Source organism: Macaca fascicularis, chromosome 6 (assembly GCF_037993035.2).
Source record: "Macaca fascicularis isolate 582-1 chromosome 6, T2T-MFA8v1.1".
NCBI lineage: Eukaryota > Metazoa > Chordata > Mammalia > Primates > Cercopithecidae > Macaca > Macaca fascicularis.
In genome coordinates this window covers 188441727-188462715 of record NC_088380.1, presented here as the reverse complement: position 1 = coordinate 188462715, position 20989 = coordinate 188441727, and the positions used below count along the sequence as shown (strand labels likewise).

The following is a 20989-nucleotide window of genomic DNA, read 5'->3' as shown; positions in this document are numbered from 1 at the left end:
TCAAACTGCCGACGTCAGATGATCCACCTGTCTCGGCCTCTCAAAGTGCTGGGATTACAGGCATAAGCCATTGCGCTCGGCCTGACTCTTTGTATTTTTTAAATCAAACTTCCCAAATCTCATTTCTAAAGGAAGCTCAAACAAGAAAAGCCCTTCAGCAAATGCAGGTGAAACAGCGCCACCTTCGCAACACTGAGGTTTCAAACCTCAACAAAGAGATGACCCCAGAATACGTACTCTTTGCCAGTGTGGCTGGGTCCACCCGCATCTAGAGAAAAAGAAAACACCATGAGGGTCAGACCATGTTGTCTCCTGGGTGCACAGGTCTTCACTTGTGGACATTAAAAAGACACATGGTAAACAGTGGTTGGGAAAATGGCCCCGATATCTAGAAGACATTCGTGGAAAGGCACAAGATTTTTCTACAAGATTTTCCATTGTTTTTGACAACTCCAAATACTTCTCAAGAAGGAGGCATTTCTCTTGAGGAAAATGCCTGCTGACATACAGTGTGTAAATGTGAATGCCATCTCAAAGCATGTTTTAGTTGATAATGAACTCTGACATTTGCCACCAAGATATTCCTTAAGTCACCTATAATGTACATGGTAAGATGTATACATCTTAGTTCCATTAAAACAGAGAGAAACCGAGAGAAATAAAATTTCCATTTCAGAGGATAAAAGAAGACTTTACCATGTGAACCCCTGAGGCTTCCTCCGAGGATGTCTGCTCTGGCACATCCTCCTCCAGATCGTCCAGGTCACCTGCGAAACAGAGTCACTATAAGCACATGAGCTCCACTGACTGAATCCCTCAGGTGGTCTTGGAGTTGTGGACCCGGGGCTGGTGTGTGTGGAAAGGTGTGTTCACAGCACAGACTCAGCCTCTGCCAGTCCATCCTCCATGGTGGTGAGGGAAGGCAAATGGTGAAGGACGGCATCAGGAAGGCCACAGAAGACAGGGCCTTGGTCCTCTAGCTAAGGCAACCTCTTGCACATGAAATAACCCATCTCAAACAGGGCCCACCACACAGCGTTTCCCTGCAGCATCCAGGGCTCCTCCTTCCTAATCTGACCTGAGCTAACTTGTCCTGCCTTCTCGATCCCCTCGAGGTCATTTCCTCCCCAGGATCCACATGTTCTGCTGTGTGTGTTTTGTCCCTCCTAGAACTTTTTCCTTTTTTTGAGATGGAGTTTTGCTCTTATTGCCCAGGCTGAAGTACAATGGCACGATCTCAACTCACCACAACCTCAGCCTCCCAGGTTCAAGCGATTCTCCAGCCTCAGCCTCTTAAGTCACTGGGATTACAGACATGCATCAACACGCCAGGCTAATTTTGTATTTTTAGTAGAGACGGGTTTTCTCCATGTTGGTCACTCTGGTTTCGAACTCCCGACCTCAGGTGACCCACCCGTCTGGGCCTCCCACCATGCTGGGATTACAGGTGTCAGACACCATGGCCGGACAGAACATTTTGTACTAGATAAAAAGCAACCTTTCTTCAAAGAGGAGACTCAGTTCTAGCTAAAATATTCTCTATATTCACTAACCTTTTGTTTTAAAGAAGACCAAACCAAGATTTGAAAATACTCAATTATCCTACCATTTACAGACGACTCCTACTTGGCATGTGATGTTTGTCCTTCGGCTCTTCCTTTTAACACAATGTGTGTGTGTGCCGTGGGGCCTGCTGCTGCTCATGGTCACACTGGCTCCAGCCCTAGGACAGCCCACCCTGGGGGGCAGCAGGTGGGGGCGCTGACCCTCTCTAACCCAGCTCTGTAGAAGATTCCAGCGAGAAGATGAGTACCAGGATAATACCCAAGTTGTTCCTTCCGTTCTTATTTGCTGCTGTGTCTTGGGTGTGTGTGCTGACCTGCAGCACGTGTAAGGATTGTGGTGATTATCTCATTAAATACAATATAACATGTCTGATCATTTTCTGCTTTTCACCAGGAGATGAGAAAATTAACACAGCACTGCAGCCAAAAGCCTGACCTCTCAATGTCTGTTTGCCATTTGTGACCACACCAAAGTCCACTGTAAAATGTACTTATCCCTACACTGAGTTATGTGACCATTGACACAATCCTACATGAGAGACAGTATTTGGGATTTCTGAAGGCTATCCAGATTTCATGTGCACACCTAGGTGCTCAAGCTCTCTGCCATAATGACAAATTATACCAGAAGCACGTGATTACTGCCGAGTAGTAGCCCATGGCATCACCTTCCACCCACTCCTGAGTGCACCTCTGCCTCCTCCACTGAGGAGATAAAGAGCTTGGCAAATTCATCTCTGCACTATCTCCACCTGAGTACTGGGGATCTCCAACTGCCCTTCAGCTACAGCCGTGGTGGAGGACCAATGGGCTGATTGATGCACGGTGTGCAGTGGTGATGGGATTTTTACTTACCACACTCATCTTTGTGTTGAGCTGTGCACATGGAAACATGCTTTCTGGAGAAATGTACACATCCTCCCAAAGACACTCATGATCATTCACACAGACTCCTTACACCCCCCACCCTGATGCACCTCATTCGATGTCATAAAAACGACACTGCAGCTAACACGCACTACGTAGGATGATCACCCCTCTTCAGTACACTCAGTAATTTCTACCCTAACCTCATTTCCAATAGAAAGTTCCAAGGAGAATGGTTCTCCCGATAATACCAGGCAAGAATGTGTCACCTTTCTTAATACTAAGAATTTTCCTTACCAAATAGGTGATCCCGGATTACGTACCATTTGTCTCTGTGAATGTCTCCGCCTGAGTTTAGAGAAAGGAAGACACTGTGAGGGTAAGATCGTGCTGTCCTTGTACACAGGTCTTTTCTTAACTTAGTGCTATTAGAAAGCCAGATGGGAAATTCTGGTGGAGGCAACGGCCACAAAAATAAAGCCTAGAAAACACTTGTACAGAGTCACCAGGATTTTGTGCAAGATTTTAAAGTTAATTTTGGTGGTAAGTTCAGTATTTTCAAGGAGGTTTTTTTCTCCTGATGAAAGTGCTTGCTGACATAGTTTGTAACTGAAGCTGTCATCCAAGAATGTCATCCTGAATTAGTTATTAGTTGGTAAAGAATTCTCATTTTACATTTTCCCACCAAGAAATTCTCTAAGACATCTATAATGTACATGTTAGTAAGGTTTTCCTATCTTTATTCAAGTGAAATTGAAAGAAACCTAGGAAAATGAAATTCCCCTTTCAGACAAAGAAAGAAGAGCTTACGTTGATAACAGAGAGGACCCTCTCAACAGGTGTCTCATGTGGATGTTCTGCTGCGAGGTCCTCTTGAGGATCTAGGAGACATAGGGTAAGTGTCACCACATGGATTCTGCTGAGAAGATTCCTCGGGTTGTATTGCGTGGTGTGGACATGAGGCTGGCATGTGTGAAGAAAGTGGGTTACCACAGACGGAGCTGTAGGCCCATCCTCCTTGGTGGTGAAGGCAGGCAAATGAGACCATGAGGAAAGTCATGGGAAACAGAGCCTTAGTCCCCTAGCTAAGGCAAGTTCAGCAATGAGACACAGCTGATCTCAAAGAGGGCACAGGACACGGGGCAGGCGACCCTCCCTACAGCGTGTCAGGTTCCTCCTTCCTAATCTGACCTGAGCTAACTTGCCCTCCCTTCGTGATCCCTTCTGAGGTCATTTCCCCGACAGCATCCACGGGTGCTGCTGATCATCATCCTCCACCCGAAACATTTTGTGCTGCATAAAAAGCCACCTTTCTTCAAAAAAAATTTAATTCTAGTCAAAAGAGTTATGACTTCTCTGAACCTTTGATTCAAAGAGAATTAAACCAACATTTTAAAATAGTCAACTATCCTATCATTGAAAGATGACACACACTTAGCATATTTGCCCTTCGACTCTTCCTTTTCAACACAATGTATGTGTCTGTGAAAGCAGTTGCTGCTCACGCTCACGCTGGCTCCAACACCAGGACAACCCATCATGGGGGGCAGGAGGTGGGGACGCTAACACTCTCCAAACTAGCTATGCAGGAAATTCCTCCGGGGGAGATGGACGTCAGAATAACACCCTAGTTCTTCCTTGAGTTCCTATTCTGCACTGAGTCTTGGTTGTGTGGGCTGAATTAGGGCATATGTGACACTTGTGGCAATCGTGTTATTAAATAGAATAGACTGTGTCCCTGAATGTCCTCCGTTTTTTTTTCTTGAGACAAAATTTCACTCTGTTGCCCAGGCTAGAGTGCAGTGGCATAATCTAGGCTCATTGCAACCTCCGTCTCCCAGGTACAAGTCATTCTCCTGCCTCAGCCTCCTGGGTAGCTGGGATTACTGGCACCTGCCACCACACTCAGTTAATTTTTGTGTTTTTAGTAGAGACAGTGTTAGCCAGGCTCGTCTCAAATCCCTGACCTCAAGTGATTCACCTGCCTTGGCCTCCCAAAGTGCTGGATTACAGGCGTGAGCCACCACACCCAGCCTGTTCTCTGCTTTTAAACAGGATCTGAGGAATAACACGACCACTGAACGAAAAGCCTGTGACCTCGCCGTGTGTGTTTCACATTTCTGACCACACCAAAGTCCACTCTAAAACATCCCAACTCTAATTCTGGGTTATGCAACCATTAAGACCATCCTATGAGGACAGACAGTGCTTAGAATGTCTATACGCTATCAAACTTCCACATGCACACCTAGGTTCTCAAAGTCTGCCAGACTGATGAGTTATACCAGGGCTGTGAGATCAATACTGGACAGTAGCCCATAGAATCAACCTTCCACCCACTCCTGATTTCCCATTTCCCTCCTCTACAGAGAAAGCCAGACGTTGAGAAATTCATCCCTGCCCAACCAGTATCTGATGACTGGGGATATTAAACTTAACTTCAGACAACTGTGGTAGAGAATGAAAAGGTTGATTTATGTAAAGTGTGCAGGGTGATGGAATAGTCTTAAAAAAAACAAATTAATCCTTGTGTTGTGCTATGATCATGCCCAAAAAATCCCAAAGACACATTCACTGCCCACAGACTCTCTCCTCCACACCTCCCAAACCTGATGCACACCACCCTCTTTCATGTACGGGACACCACTTCCTGCAGAGACTACAGAAAGATGGTCACAATTCTGTACCAAAGTCTTACTGTTTTTCATACCAAACTGCCTAAAACCTCATTTCTGTTAGGAAGCTCCAGAGAAATTCTCCACCAAATGCACAGAAAAAAGTGGCACCTTCTGAAAAGATATTACCTTAGCAAAAAAGTAAATCCTGCTGTGTGGGGGGCAAGGGGAGGGAGAGCGTTAGTATAAATACGTAATGCAGGCTGAGCAGTAAACCTAGATGATGTGTTGATAGGTGCCGCAAACCACCATGACACATTTATTCTTATTTAACAAACTTGCCGTTCTACACATGCATCCCAGACTTCCAAGTAAAATAAAAACAATTTTTAAAAAAGCTATCCCAGAATACATACCTTCTGTCTCTACGTCAATGCTCTTCTGCAATTAGAGAAAAGAAAAACATTACAAGAGTCAGACCACACTGTGTCCTGTGTGCACAGGTCTCTACTGCACTTGTTGACATTAGAAAACCCAATGGAAATAGTGAAAACAGTCAACACAACGTCCCCAAATAAAGCCTAGAGGACACGTGCAAAGGCACAAGATTTTTGTGCCCGATTTTCAAGTTTATTTTCACTGCATGTTCACCATTCTTTACAAGAAGAAAGAACTTCCATGGAAAATGCTTACTGCCATAGAGTTTTTAGGTGAACCTGTCACCTACAAATGTCATCTCGAATTCATTCTTGCTGGGTAATAAAGTCTCATTTTCACCTGCCCACAAAGAAATTCCGTAAGTCATCCATAAGGTACACGGAAAGATTATCATATCTTACCTCCATTTATATGGAAACCAAGAGAAACAAAATTCCCACCTCAGATAAACAAAAAAGACTTTACCTCAAAAGAGCCTAGTAACATCTCAGATAGTATCTCGAGTGGATGCTCACACAACAAGTCTTCGTCACGCTCTAGGAAACACGGAGTCATTGTCAGCATGTTGGGTGCACTGAAGGAACCCGTCAGGGAGACTCGGGTGCTAAAAACACGGGGCTGGCACATGTAGACAAGGGGGGTTAACTGCAAAAACGGAACTCTTGCCAGAACATCCTCCTTGGTGATGAAGAAAGGTCAGTGAGACCATCAGGAAAGCCATGAAAGACAGAGCCTTGGCAGCACAGACACGCACTGCCGATGCCGTGGCAGTGTCTCATCCTTCCCCTACGCATTTAGAGGCCTGGGAAATTTCCACTTTCCTGTTGAAATGTGACAATGTCACTTATCCTTCCTGGGTCTACATATGCTTCTCCTTCACTTTCCATCCCTTTTATTGAACTTGAGACATTATTGTGGCAAAACATATACAAAATTTATTATTGTAATCATTCCGTGCTCACTTCAAGAAAAGACATGAGCAGAACCGCAGGAGCAGAGAAGAGAAAACCTCACTGCATGAGGAGCCCACACTCTTCTGCCCTGGATGAGAATCCACGCAGGTTCCTGGGTAAGTGTGGGAACCCAGAGACTACAGAGAAAGAGCAGAAAGCCTTTACAACATGTGCTAGATTTCAGAACAGGAATGCTGGCATCAGAACATCACTGGGGCCCAAGATGGGATGCCCAGAGCTGAGCTCTGGGATGAGAAGGAATGAGGAGGACACAGTCCCTGCCCTCCAGAGACCTGCCATGGCCAGGACTCCTCCACCTATGAGTAGGAGACAACAGACTTTTGGACTGATGATTGCAAGGCTGTCTCAGAGATACAGAGAAATTCATGTCTTATAGGTCACACATGAAAGGTGCAAGGACCACCTAACGCCAGGGCAGCCCCTCTCCCTTTGTTGGGCTGAGCCTGCCTTAGAGCAGGGTCTCCTCACCTCCTCTGACACCAGCACTGGGTACCTGCTCAGCCTGGGAGCTGAGGCTTCCCTCCAGTAAAACGGAACTCTGGGCCAGGCCACTCTTGGCCAATAATAGCTACACAAGGATCAGCTGTCCAGAGATTCCCAGAAGCTGTTCTTTGTCCCAGCCACAGGGAGATCAAGCATGGAAACTACTCTGTGTCTTACCTAACTCGCAATCCGTCCCTGCTGATCATGTCCTCTCTGGGCTAAGCTGAACATTACAGGAACTCACTCCTGTTCTCTGTCTCTCACTAATCTCTGGTGGTGCCATTGCCCTCAACACACAGGAAGATGGAGAAGACTAGAAACAAGGAAGGCGCTCCTATGACCAGGCTCTTAGGAAGACGGCCAATGTTCAGGCCAGCCATGAAGTTGGAGCTCAACGCCTCCTTCAGATAAGGCGTGAACATTACGCCCATGTCCAGGTGATGATGTGGAACTGACTCTCCTGATGTTGCACCTCGGCGTCCCCCATGGCTTTTCTGCCCTCATGCCTTCCTGCTGTTCCTCCAAATCATGTTCCTCTGCAGACCCAGGCCAAGGCTGTAGCCTGCTCTCTCCCTCATAGAGCCCAGTGGGAAGCTGCCTGTGAATTCCTAGGACCTCAATGTTGGTAACACGGATTTCTACCTTTAATCACTCAGCAGGAAGCCCCCGAGTACCACACAGAAACTGTATTCTAGAGATTAAACATGACTAGGAGAATTGGGTTATGAAGAGATAGTTTCTGAGGTTAGCGAGGGACATTTTAAAATCACACCAGCCTGATTGTTTTAAAATGTGGGATAAGTATTGACACCTACACAGCAATCAAATTCAATACATACACCTAAGTTTCCACCACACGCATACTCCAAGAAAAAACACAGGCTGTACTTGGTTCAGGTTCTATTCCTATTGACCGAAACCAAATGCATTCACTTGTTTTGCAAAAGCCTTCAGAAACAAGCAGCCAACCAACCTTTGTCCACAGTGGGTTCAATGGGGACATCCTGGAGCCCCTGCTGTACCACAGTCACATTTGTCTTTCCCCACCTCGTAATGCATGAGTCACCCTCCATCCTCCTAGGAAGGCAAGTGCTCGCCCTGCCACTCACAGCCTAGGGCAAGCCCTTCGGTTACCTTTTCATGTTGCTGTGTTTCCTGAGCACAGAACACGGAAACCAGACTAGACTGAGGGATAGAGGCTGGGCCTCTACATGACCTTGACATTATGTATTTTAGACACTCACCACTTGAATTCGAAAAGACACGCAGCAAATCAATTCGCACAAACTCACCCCATCCTCAGAGAACGCAGTTGCTCCCAGGGACTGCAGAATGTGACCATCATGCTCTATCTGCAACAACCATCCCTCCCTCCCATTACAGCCTAGGTCCTCATCCATGAGAGGAAGCTCCACTCAGGCTGCCTGTCCACAGGAAGGCCAGCGAGACCGTGGCACATTACTCATCATCTGGGGGACTCATCAGGATGGGAGGGCTTCCGCAATACGTACCCTTTTCTGTAACTCCTGAGGATCTCTGTAATGACAGAAAGTAAATTGCTATGAGCATCAGAACCTGCTGTGTCCTGTGTGCACAGGACTTTTCTTCACTTAGTGACATTAGAAAACAAGATGGAAACCGGTATTCAGAGGAACCCAAAAGAAGAACAGAGCAAATCGAATCACAGTAAAGACACATTTTTCTCAGAGGACGTTTCCTCTCAAGTCCATGTTGGTTGGCCAGTAAGTGATTTTGTTCGAAAGAGAACCAAGTTGGTAAAGGCACAAACTCACTGCCCCACAATGTGTGGTGGATGCTGTCACTTTCTCCCTCTGTATTGAGTCAACCCTCAGTGGGGAACAGACTCTCACTTAAAGCTCCTCCCAAGGACATTGTGTAACTAATCTAAGATATATGTTGTCACATTCTCGTATCTTAATTTCACCCAAATAATACAAAGCTAAGAAAGCAGCAGTTTTTCTCAGACAAATCCAGGTGGCCTGACCTCCACATCCTCTGGGACCTCCTCGTCTTCGCTGTCACTGGACCACGCCTGCAGATGTCCCGGCGGAACTAGGAGGACACACAGTGACCGTCAGCACCTTGGTGCTGTTGCTCACGAACAATTCAGAAACATTGCTTGAGGTGGGTGGGGGAGGAGGACAGCAGAGCAGGACAGACGCAGGGAAGAAAGGGAATCAGGGCCTTTGGCTTTCTAGCTCCAGGCCACCTCGTAAACGTGAAATTGCCAACCTCAAACAGCGCACACCACATAGTGCAGGCTGTGTGTCCCTGGCAGCCTCTTAGGGCTCCTCCTTCCTAATCTGACCTGAGCTCAAGTGCCCTCTTATTGATCCCTGCCAAAGTCATTTCCTCCTCAGAACGCACATGTGCTGCTGCTCTGTATATCACCCCTTCTAGAAGGTTTTGTACTGAATAAGAAGCAACCTTTCTTGAAAGAGATTTAATTCTAGCCAAAAGATTTCATTAACTAACTGTTTGTGATGAGGCAATTAAACCGAGATTTGAAAATACCCAATTATCCTACCATTTAAAGATGACCCCTACCTAGCCTGTGAGATTTGTCCTTCCACTCTTCCTTTTCAACGCAAAGTGTGTGCCCCGTGGGGTTCACTGCTGCTCATGCTCACACTGACTCCAGCACCGGGACAGCCTGTCATGGGAGCAGCGAGGGGGCCGGGGGCCGGGCACTGACCCTCTCCAGCCCAGCTATGTAGGAGATTCCAGCAGGGAAAATGGGTGCCAGGCTAACACCCAGGTTGATCCTTGAGATTTTATGGGAAGCCGTGTCTTGGGATTGGGTTCTACTGAATTTCTAAGACGTGCAGTGATTATTTCATTAAATACAATAGAATATGCCACTCATCATTGTCTGCTTTCCAACAGGAGCTGAGGAATGACCTCACTGCTGTAGACCAAAAGCCTGTGGACTCTGTGTTTTACGTTAATGATCACACTGAAGCCCACTGTACAATGTACCTGCTCAAACCAACCCTGGGTGAGCTGAGCACTGACACCACCCAGTCATGACAGTGTTTGGGATCTGAATAGGTTTTCATTCTCCCACACGCACACACAAGTGCTGGAACAACCTGGCCTAGCAAGAAATTCTACCAGGGCTTTGTGACAAATTCCGGGTAGTAGCCCATGGCATTAACTTTCCATTCATTCCCGAGGTCACATGTGCTTCTTCCATTTAAAAGATCAAGAGCTTGGGAAATTCGTCTCTGCACCATGTCCATCTGAGGACTGGGGATGCTAAATTTATCTTCAGGGACAGCTGTGGTGGAGGATGAATGGGTTGATTTATGCAAATTGTGCAGTGGTGATGGAATTTTCCTTGAACACTGATGCTTGTGTTGTGCTGTGAACATGGGAGTATGTTTTCTGGGGAAATGCACACACACTCCCAGACATCCACAATCATTCCATATAGACTCGCTCCTCTGTCCCTCCAAACCCTGATGTAGCACCTCACGCTACATGACACTGCTGCTTCCTGGGATGACAGTATCATGGTTAGAGTCGTTTACTGGACTCTTAGTTTTTGGTCCTTTTTTTTTTTTTTTTTGTGAGACAGATTTCACTGTTGTTCCCTAGGCTAGATTGCAATGTCACAATCTTAGCTCATTACAACCTCCACCTCTTGGGCTCCACTGATTCTCCTGCCTCAGACTCCTGAGTAGCTGGGATTATAGGCATGCACCACCACGCCCGGCTAATTTTGCATTTTTAGGAGAGACAGGATTTCCCAATGTTAGTCAGTCTGGTCTCAAACTGCCGACGTCAGATGATCCACCTGTCTCGGCCTCTCAAAGTGCTGGGATTACAGGCATAAGCCATTGCGCCCGGCCTGACTCTTCGTATTTTTTAAATCAAACTTCCCAAATCTCATTTCTAAAGGAAGCTCAAACAAGAGAAGCCCTTCAGCAAATGCAGGTGAAACAGAGCCACCTTCGCAACACTGAGGTTTCAAACCTCAACAAAGAGATGACCCCAAAATACGTACTCTTTGCCAGTGTGGCTGGGTCCACCCGCATCTAGAGAAAAAGAAAACACCATGAGGGTCAGACCATGTTGTCTCCTGGGTGCACAGGTCTTCACTTGTGGACATTAAAAAGACACATGGTAAATAGTGGTTGGGAAAATGGCCCCGATATCTAGAAGACATTCGTGGAAAGGCACAAGATTTTTCTACAAGATTTTCCATTGTTTTTGACAACTCCAAATACTTCTCAAGAAGGAGGCATTTCTCTTGAGGAAAATGCCTGCTGACATACAGTGTGTAAATGTGAATGCCATCTCAAAGCATGTTTTAGTTGATAATGAACTCTGACATTTGCCACCAAGATATTCCTTAAGTCACCTATAATGTACATGGTAAGATGTATACATCTTAGTTCCATTAAAACAGAGAGAAACCGAGAGAAATAAAATTTCCATTTCAGAGGATAAAAGAAGACTTTACCATGTGAACCCCTGAGGCTTCCTCCGAGGATGTCTGCTCTGGCACATCCTCCTCCAGATCGTCCAGGTCACCTGCGAAACAGAGTCACTATAAGCACATGAGCTCCACTGACTGAATCCCTCAGGTGGTCTTGGAGTTGTGGACCCAGGACTGGTGTGTGTGGAAAGGTGTGTTCACAGCACAGACTCAGCCTCTGCCAGTCCATCCTCCATGGTGGTGAGGGAAGGCAAATGGTGAAGGACGGCATCAGGAAGGCCACAGAAGACAGGGCCTTGGTCCTCTAGCTAAGGCAACCTCTTGCACATGAAATAACCCATCTCAAACAGGGCCCACCACACAGCGTTTCCCTGCAGCATCCAGGGCTCCTCCTTCCTAATCCGACCTGAGCTAACTTGTCCTGCCTTCTCGATCCCCTCGAGGTCATTTCCTCCCCAGGATCCACATGTCCTGCTGTGTGTGTTTTGTCCCTCCTAGAACTTTTTTCGTTGTTTTTCTTTTTATGAGGAGTTTTGCTCTTCTTTCCCAGGCTGGAGTGCAATGCCATGATCTCGACTCACCACAACCTCAGCCTCCCAGGTTCAAGCGATTCTCCAGCCTCAGCCTCTTGAGTCACTGGGATTACAGACATGCATCACCACGCCAGGCTAATTTTGTATTTTTAGTAGAGACGGGTTTTCTCCATGTTGGTCACTCTGGTTTCCAACTCCCGACCTCAGGTGACCCACCCGTCTGGGCCTCCCACCATGCTGGGATTACAGGTGTCAGACACCGTGGCCGGACAGAACATTTTGTACTAGATAAAAAGCAACCTTTCTTCAACGAGGAGACTCAGTTCTAGCTAAAGAATTCTCTATATTCACTAACCTTTTGTTTTAAAGAAGACCAAACCAAGATTTGAAAATACTCAATTATCCTACCATTTACAGACGACTCCTACTTGGCATGTGATGTTTGTCCTTCGGCTCTTCCTTTTAACACAATGTGTGTGTGTGCCGTGGGGCCTGCTGCTGCTCATGGTCACACTGGCTCCAGCCCTAGGACAGCCCACCCTGGGGGGCAGCAGGTGGGGGCGCTGACCCTCTCTAACCCAGCTCTGTAGAAGATTCCAGCGAGAAGATGAGTACCAGGATAATACCCAAGTTGTTCCTTCCGTTCTTATTTGCTGCTGTGTCTTGGGTGTGTGTGCTGACCTGCAGCACGTGTAAGGATTGTGGTGATTATCTCATTAAATACAATATAACATGTCTGATCATTTTCTGCTTTTCACCAGGAGATGAGAAAATTAACACAGCACTGCAGCCAAAAGCCTGACCTCTCAATGTCTGTTTGCCATTTGTGACCACACCAAAGTCCACTGTAAAATGTACTTATCCCTACACTGAGTTATGTGACCATTGACACAATCCTACATGAGAGACAGTATTTGGGATTTCTGAAGGCTATCCAGATTTCATGTGCACACCTAGGTGCTCAAGCTCTCTGCCATAATGACAAATTATACCAGAACCACGTGATTACTGCCGAGTAGGAGCCCATGGCATCACCTTCCACCCACTCCTGAGTGCACCTCTGCCTCCTCCACTGAGGAGATAAAGAGTTTGGCAAATTCATCTCTGCACTATCTCCACCTGAGTGCTGGGGATCTCCAACTGCCCTTCAGCTACAGCCGTGGTGGAGGGCCAATGGGCTGATTGACGCACGGTGTGCAGTGGTAATGGGATTTTTACTTACCACACTCATCTTTGTGTTGAGCTGTGCACATGGAAACATGCTTTCTGGAGAAATGTACACATCCTCCCAAAGACACTCATGATCATTCTACACAGACTCCTTACACCCCCCACCCTGATGCACCTCATTCGATGTCATAAAAACGACACTGCAGCTAACACGCACTACGTAGGATGATCACCCCTCTTCAGTACACTCAGTAATTTCTACCCTAACCTCATTTCCAATAGAAAGTTCCAAGGAGAATGGTTCTCCCGATAATACCAGGCAAGAATGTGTCACCTTTCTTAACATTAAGATTTTTCCTTACCAAATAGGTGATCCCAGATTACGTACCATTTGTCTCTGTGAATGTCTCCGCCTGAGTTTAGAGAAAGGAAAACACTGTGAGGGTAAGATCGTGCTGTCCTTGTACACAGGTCTTTTCTTAACTTAGTGCTATTAGAAAGCCAGATGGGAAATTCTGGTGGAGGCAACGGCCACAAAAATAAAGCCTAGAAAACACTTGTACAGAGTCACCAGGATTTTGTGCAAGATTTTAAAGTTAATTTTCGTGGTAAGTTCAGTATTTTCAAGAAGGTTTTCCTCCTGATGAAAGTGCTTGCTGACATAGTTTGTAACTGAAGCTGTCATCCAAGAATGTCATCCTGAATTAGTTATTAGTTGGTAAAGAATTCTCATTTTACATTTTCCCACCAAGAAATTCTCTAAGGCATCTATAATGTACATGTTAGTAAGGTTTTCCTATCTTTATTCAAGTGAAATTGAAAGAAACCTAGGAAAATGAAATTCCCCTTTCAGACAAAGAAAGAAGAACTCACGTTGATAACAGAGAGGACCCTTTCAACAGGTGCCTCACATGGATGTTCTGCTGCGAGGTCCTCTTGAGGATCTAGGAGACATAGGGTAAGTGTCACCACATGGATTCTGCTGAGAAGATTCCTCGGGTTGTATTGCGTGGTGTGGACACGAGGCTGGCATGTGTGAAGAAAGTGGGTTACCACAGACGGAGCTGTAGGCCCATCCTCCTTGGTGGTGAAGGCAGGCAAATGAGACCATGAGGAAAGTCATGGGAAACAGAGCCTTAGTCCCCTAGCTAAGGCAAGTTCAGCAATGAGACACAGCTGATCTCAAAGAGGGCACAGGACACGGGGCAGGCGACCCTCCCTACAGCGTGTCAGGTTCCTCCTTCCTAATCTGACCTGAGCTAACTTGCCCTCCCTTCGTGATCCCTTCTGAGGTCATTTCCCCGACAGCATCCACGGGTGCTGCTGATCATCATCCTCCACCCGAAACATTTTGTGCTGCATAAAAAGCCACCTTTCTTCAAAAAAAATTTAATTCTAGTCAAAAGAGTTATGACTTCTCTGAACCTTTGATTCAAAGAGAATTAAACCAACATTTTAAAATAGTCAACTATCCTATCATTGAAAGATGACACACACTTAGCATATTTGCCCTTCGACTCTTCCTTTTCAACACAATGTATGTGTCTGTGAAATCAGTTGCTGCTCACGCTCACGCTGGCTCCAACACCAGGACAACCCATCATGGGGGGCAGGAGGTGGGGACGCTAACACTCTCTAAACTAGCTATGCAGGAAATTCACCGGGGGAGATGGACGTCAGAATAACACCCTAGTTCTTCCTTGAGTTCCTATTCTGCACTGAGTCTTGGTTGTGTGGGTTGAATTAGGGCATATGTGACACTGGCGGCAACCGTGTTATTAAACATAATAGAATATGCCCGTGATTATCCTCCGGTTTTGTTTTTTTTTGGAGATAAAATCTCACTCTGTTACCCAGGGTAGAGTGCAGTGGCATTATCTGGGCTCACTGCAACCTCCGTCTCCCAGGTTCAAGTAGCTGGGATTACTGGTACCTGCCACCACACTCAGTTAATTTTTACGTTTTTAGTAGAGACAGTGTTAGCCAGCTGGTCTCTAACTCCTGACCTCAAGTGATTCACCCGCCTTGGCCTCCCAAAGTGCTGGATTACAGGCGTGAGCCACCACACCCAGCCTGTTCTCTGCTTTTAAACAGGATCTGAGGAATAACACGACCACTGAACGAAAAGCCTGTGACCTCGCCATGTGTGTTTCACATTTCTGACCACACCAAAGTCCACTCTAAAATAAACCAACTCTAATTCTGGGTTGAGCATGTTGGGTGCACTGAAGGAACCCGTCAGGGAGACTCGGGTGCTAAAAACACGGGGCTGGCACATGTAGACAAGGGGGGTTAACTGCAAAAACGGAACTCTTGCCAGAACATCCTCCTTGGTGATAAGAAAGGTCAGTGAGACCATCAGGAAAGCCATGAAAGACAGAGCCTTGGCAGCACAGACACGCACTGCCGATGCCGTGGCAGTGTCTCATCCTTCCCCTACGCATTTAGAGGCCGGGGAAATTTCCACTTTCCTGTTGAAATTTGACAATGTCATTTGTCTTTCCTGGGTCTACATATGCTTCTCCTTCACTTTCCATCCCTTTTACTGAACTTGAGACATTATTGTGGCAAAACATATACAAAATTTATTATTGTAATCATTCCGTGCTCACTTCAGGAAAAGACATGAGCAGAACCGCAGGAGCAGAGAAGAGAAAACCTCACTGCATGAGGAGCCCACACTCTTCTCCCCTGACCCTGGATTAGAACCCAGGCAGGCTCCTGGGTAAGTGTGGGAACCCAGAGACTACAGAAAAAGAGCAGAAAGCCTTTACAACATGTGCTAGATTTCAGAACAGGAATGCTGGCATCAGAACATCACTGGGGCCCAAGATGGGCTGCCCAGGACTGAGCTCTGGGATGAGAAGGAATGAGGAGGACACAGTCCCTGCCCTCCCGTGACCTGCCATGGCCAGGACTCCTCCACCTATGAGTAGGAGACAACAGACTTTTGGACTGATGATTGCAAGGCTGTCTCAGAGATACAGAGAAATTCATGTCTTATAGATCACACATGAAAGGTGCAAGGACCACCTAACGCCAGGGCAGCCCCTCTCCCTTTGTTGGGCTCAGCCTGCCTTAGAGCAGGGTCTCCTCACCTCCTCTGACACCAGCACTGGGTACCTGCTCAGCCTGGGAGCTGAGGTTTCCCTCCAGTAAAACGGAACTCTGGGCCAGGCCACCCTTGGCCAATAATAGCTACAGAAGGGCCAGCTGTCCAGAGACTCCCAGAAGCTGTTCTTTGTCCCAGCCACAGGGAGATCAAGCATGGAAACTACTCCGTGTCTGGCCTGACCCTCAATCCGTCCCTGCTGATCATGTCCTCTCTGGGCTAAGTTGAACATTACAGGAACTCACTCCTGTTCTCTGTCTCTCACTAATCTCTGGTGGTGCCATTGCCCTCAATACACAGAAAGATGGAGAAGACTAGAAACAAGGAAGGAGCTCCTATGACCAGGCTCGTAGGAAGACGGCCAATGTTCAGGCCAGCCATGAAGTCGGAGCTCAACTCTTCCTTCCGATGAGGCGTGAACATTCCGCCCACGCCCAGGTGATGATGTAGAACTGACTCTCCTGATGTTGCACCTCGGCGTCCCCCATGGCTTTGCTGCCCTCATGCCTTCCTTCTGCTCCTCCAAATCATGTCCCTCTGCAGGCCCAGGCCAAGGCTGTAGCCTGCTCTCTCCCTCATAGAGCCCAGTGGGCAGCTGCCTGTGAATTCTTAGGGCCTCAATGTTGGTAACACAGATTTCTACCTTTAATCACTCAGCAGGAAGCCCCCGAGTACCACACAGAAACTGTATTCTAGAGATTAAACATGACTAGGAGAATTGGGTTATGAAGAGATAAGTTTCTGAGGTTAGCGAGGGACATTTTAAAATCACACCAGCCTGATTGTTTTAAAATGTGGGATAAGTATTGACACCTACACAGCAATTAAATTCAATATATACACATAAGTTTCCACCAAACGCATACTCCAAGAAAAAACACAGGCTGTACTTTGGTTCAGGTTCTATTCCTATTGACCGAAACCAAATGCGTTCACTTGTTTTGCAAAAGCCTTCAGAAACAAGCAGCCAACCAACCTTTGTCCACAGTGGGTTCAATGGGGACATCCAGGAGCCTCTGCTGTACCACAGTCACATTTGTCTTTCCCCACCTCGTAATGCATGAGTCACCCTCCATCCTCCTAGGAAGGCAAGTGCTCGCCCTGCCACTCACACCCTAGGGCAAACAGCGCCACCTTTGCAACACTAGGATTTCAAACCTCAACAAAGAGATGACCCCAGAATACGTACTCTTTGCCAGTGTGGCTGGGTCCACCCGCATCTAGAGAAAAAGAAAACACTATGAGGGTCAGACCATGCTGTCTCTTGCATGCATAGGTCTTTTCTTAACTTGACACTAAAAAAACCGATGGAAAATAGTGGTTGAGACAATGGCCCCAATATCTAGAAGACATTCATTGTAAGGCACAAGATTTTTCTGCAAGATTTTCCAATGTTTTTGTTTGACAATTCCAAATACTTCTCAAGAAGAAGGCATTTCTCTTGAGGAAAATGCCTGCTGACATACAGTTTGCAAATGTGGATGCCATCTGAAATCATTTTTTTTGGTGATAATGAACTCTGACATTTGCCCACCAAGAAATTCTGTAAGTCACCTATAATGTACATGGTAAGATGTATACATCTTAATTCAACTGAAACAGAGAGAAATAAAATTTCCATTTTAGAGGAAAAAAGAAGAATTTACCATGTGAACCCCTGTGGCTTCCTCCGAGGATGTCTGTCCTGGCACATCCTCCTGATGTTCCTTGTCACCTGGGAAACAGAGTCACTATAAGCACATGAGCTCCACTGACTGAATCCCTCAGGTGGTCTTGGAGTTGTGGACCCGGGGCTGGCGTGTGGAAAGGTGTGTTCACAGCACAGGCTCAGCCTCTGCCGGTCCATCCTCCATGGTGGTGAGGGAAGGCAAATGGTGAAGGACGGCATCAGGATGGCCACAGAAGACAGGGCCTTGGTCCTCTAGCTAAGGCAACGTCTTGCACATGAACTAACCCCTCTGAAACCGGTTACACCACACAGTGTTTCCCTATAGGGCTCCTCCTTCCTAATCTGACCTGAGCTAATTTGCCCTCCCTTCTTGATCCCCTTGAGATCATTTTCTTCGCAGGATCCACATGTCCTGTTGCTGTGTTTTTCATCGCTTCTAGAACAATTTTTTTTTTTTTTTTTTTGAGACGGACTTTTTCTCTTCTTGACCAGGCTGGAGTGTAATGGTGTGATCTCGGCTCACTGCAACATCAGCCTCCCAGGTTCAAGCGATTCTCCTGCCTCAGCCTCCAGAGTAGCTAGGATTACAGGCATGCGCCACTATGTCCAGCTAATTCTGTATTTTTAGTAGAGACTGGGTTTCTCCATGTTGGTCAGGCTGGTCTTGAACTGCTGACCTCAAGTGATTCGACTGCTTTGGCCATCCAAAATGCCCGGCCAGAACATTTTGAACAAGATAAAAAGCAACATTTCTTCAAAGTAGAGATTTAATTCTAGCCAAAATGTTGTATGCATTCAGTAACCTTTTGTTTTAAAGAAGACTAAATCAAGATGAAAATACTGAATTATCCTACCATTTACAGATGACCCCTCCTTGGCCTGTGATGTTTGTCCTTCTGCTCTTCCTGTCAACGTGTGTGTGTCATGGGGTCCGCTGCTGCTCATGCTCACACTGGCCCCAGGACTGGGACAGCACTTCCTGGGGGGCAGCAGGCGGGGGTGCTGACCCTTTCTAACCCAGTTGTGCGGAAGATTCCAGGAGAGGAGATGGGCACCGGAATAACAGCCAACAGGCTCCTTGAAATTTTGTTAGGTCCTGTGTCTTAGGTATGTGTGATACTGAATTGGAACATTTCTAATGTTTGTGGTGACGATGTCATTAAATACAATAGAATGTCCCTGAATGTTCCTTGCTTTTGACCAGGAGGTGAGGAATACCCCATCACTTAAGACCAAATGCCTGGCAACTCTCTCTGTATGTGTCATACTAACAACCGCACCAAAGTCCATTGTACAATGAACCTACTCAAACTCTGGGTCAGCTGACCATTGAGACCATTCTATTGTGGTACACAGTGCTTGAGATCTTTATAGGCCAACACACTTCCACATACACAGATGCTAAGGACTCTCTGACAGGGTGACAAGTTACACCAGGGCCACGTGATAACTTCAGACTAGTAGCCCACAGCATCAACCTTCCACCCATTCCCGAGTTCATCTATGCCATTTCCATTTAGGAGACCAAAAGCCTGAAAATTTATCTCTACATCATCTCCATGTGATGACTAGGGATATTAAACTTAACCTTCCACTACAGCTGTGATGAGGAATGAATGGGTTGATTTTTGGAAAGTGCAGTGGTGATGAAATTTTGGGTTCAGAGTATCAATCTTTGTGTTGTGCTTTGCACATGGGAACATATTTTCTGGGGAAAAGCACACAAACTCGCAGAGATATTCACAATCACTCCACATTGACTCATTCCTCCATACTTCCCAACCCTGATGCCCAGCACACTCTTCTCTCCAAATGACACTGTGCCTTCCAGGCACTAGAGCCAATGGTCACATTTCTTGACCGGGTTCTTCACTTCTTAAGACAAAAGTGCTTGAATCACATTTCTGGCAGGAAGTTCAAACCAGAGTGGCTCTCCAGAAAAATGAGGCAAGAAAGTGTCACCTGTGTCAACACTAGAATTTTTCCTCAGCATAGGGGTGATCCCAGAATACGTACTCTTTGTCTGTGTGGCTTTGTCCACCTGCATTTAGAGAAAAATAAAACACTGTAAGGGTCAGACCATGCCGTGTCCTGTGTGCACAGGTTTTTCTTTTCTTTTTTTTTTTTTTTTGTTGCTGGAATCTTACTGTCACCCAGGCTGGAGTGCAGTGTCATGATCTTGGCTTATTGCAACCTCCGTCTCCTGGGCTCAACTGTTCCTGCTCCCTCAGCCTCCCCAGTAGCTGAGATTACAGTTGCCGGTCACCATGCCTGGCTAATTTTTGTATTTTTAGTAGAGATGGTGTTTCACCATACAGGTCTTGTCTTTACTAGTGATATTAGAAAAGCAGATGGGAGACAGTGGTTGAGGCAAGGGTCCCAAAATAAAGCCTAGAAGACACTTCTGGAAAGGCACAAGATTTTTATGCAAGACATTTAAGATTGTTTTGGTTGTATAGTCACAATGTTATAAGAAGAAAGCTTTTTCCCTAAAAAAATGTATTTCTACCATATAGTTCGTAACTGAAGGTGTCATCTAAGAATGCTATCTGAGATCATTTTTCTTTCTTTTTTTTTTTTTTTTGAGATGGAGTCTCACTCTTGTCACCCAGGCTGGAGTCAGTGGCGCAATTCCCGCTCACTGCAAGCTCCACCTCCCGGGTTCCTGCCATTCTCCTGCCTCAGCCTCCTGAGTAGCTGGGATCACAGGCGCCGCCACCACGCCTGGCTAATTTTTTGTATTTTTAGTAGAGCCGGGGTTTTACCATGTTAGCCAGGACGGTCTCAATCTCCTGACCTCGTGATCTGCCCGCCTTGGCCTCCCAAAGTGCTGGGATTCCAGGCGTGAGCCACCGCACTCAACTGAGATCATTTCTTACCTGGTAATGAACGCTCACATTTTCCCACCAAAAAATTCTGTAAGTCATCTATATGATGTACACGGCAAGATTTTCATATCTCATTTCAAATAAAATAAAAAGAACCAAGAGCAACAAAATTTCCATCTTAGAAACATAAAGAAGAACTTACCATGTAAATGCCTGGGACATCCTCAGATGAAGGCTCCCGCGCCAGGTCCTCGTGATCTAGAAAACACA

General features: G+C 46.4%; 1 protein-coding gene across 1 annotated transcript in view; it reads right to left on the bottom strand.

The window, feature by feature from the left end:
* The window catches only part of LOC102119850 (uncharacterized), a 115494-nt gene that overhangs the window by 34249 nt on the left and 60256 nt on the right, over window positions 1–20989 (bottom strand). Inside the window, exons 14-29 of the mRNA XM_065547188.1 lie at window positions 20922–20977; window positions 19908–19932; window positions 17869–17936; window positions 17412–17442; window positions 13984–14054; window positions 13499–13523; window positions 11432–11502; window positions 10973–11003; window positions 8948–9015; window positions 8454–8478; window positions 5951–6021; window positions 5464–5488; window positions 3243–3313; window positions 2756–2780; window positions 697–767; window positions 238–268 (exon numbers count right to left, since the gene is read on the bottom strand). Coding sequence (XP_065403260.1) covers window positions 238–268; window positions 697–767; window positions 2756–2780; window positions 3243–3313; window positions 5464–5488; window positions 5951–6021; window positions 8454–8478; window positions 8948–9015; window positions 10973–11003; window positions 11432–11502; window positions 13499–13523; window positions 13984–14054; window positions 17412–17442; window positions 17869–17936; window positions 19908–19932; window positions 20922–20977 — 765 coding nt within the window. The remainder of the gene's footprint in view (window positions 1–237; window positions 269–696; window positions 768–2755; window positions 2781–3242; window positions 3314–5463; window positions 5489–5950; window positions 6022–8453; window positions 8479–8947; window positions 9016–10972; window positions 11004–11431; window positions 11503–13498; window positions 13524–13983; window positions 14055–17411; window positions 17443–17868; window positions 17937–19907; window positions 19933–20921; window positions 20978–20989) is intronic.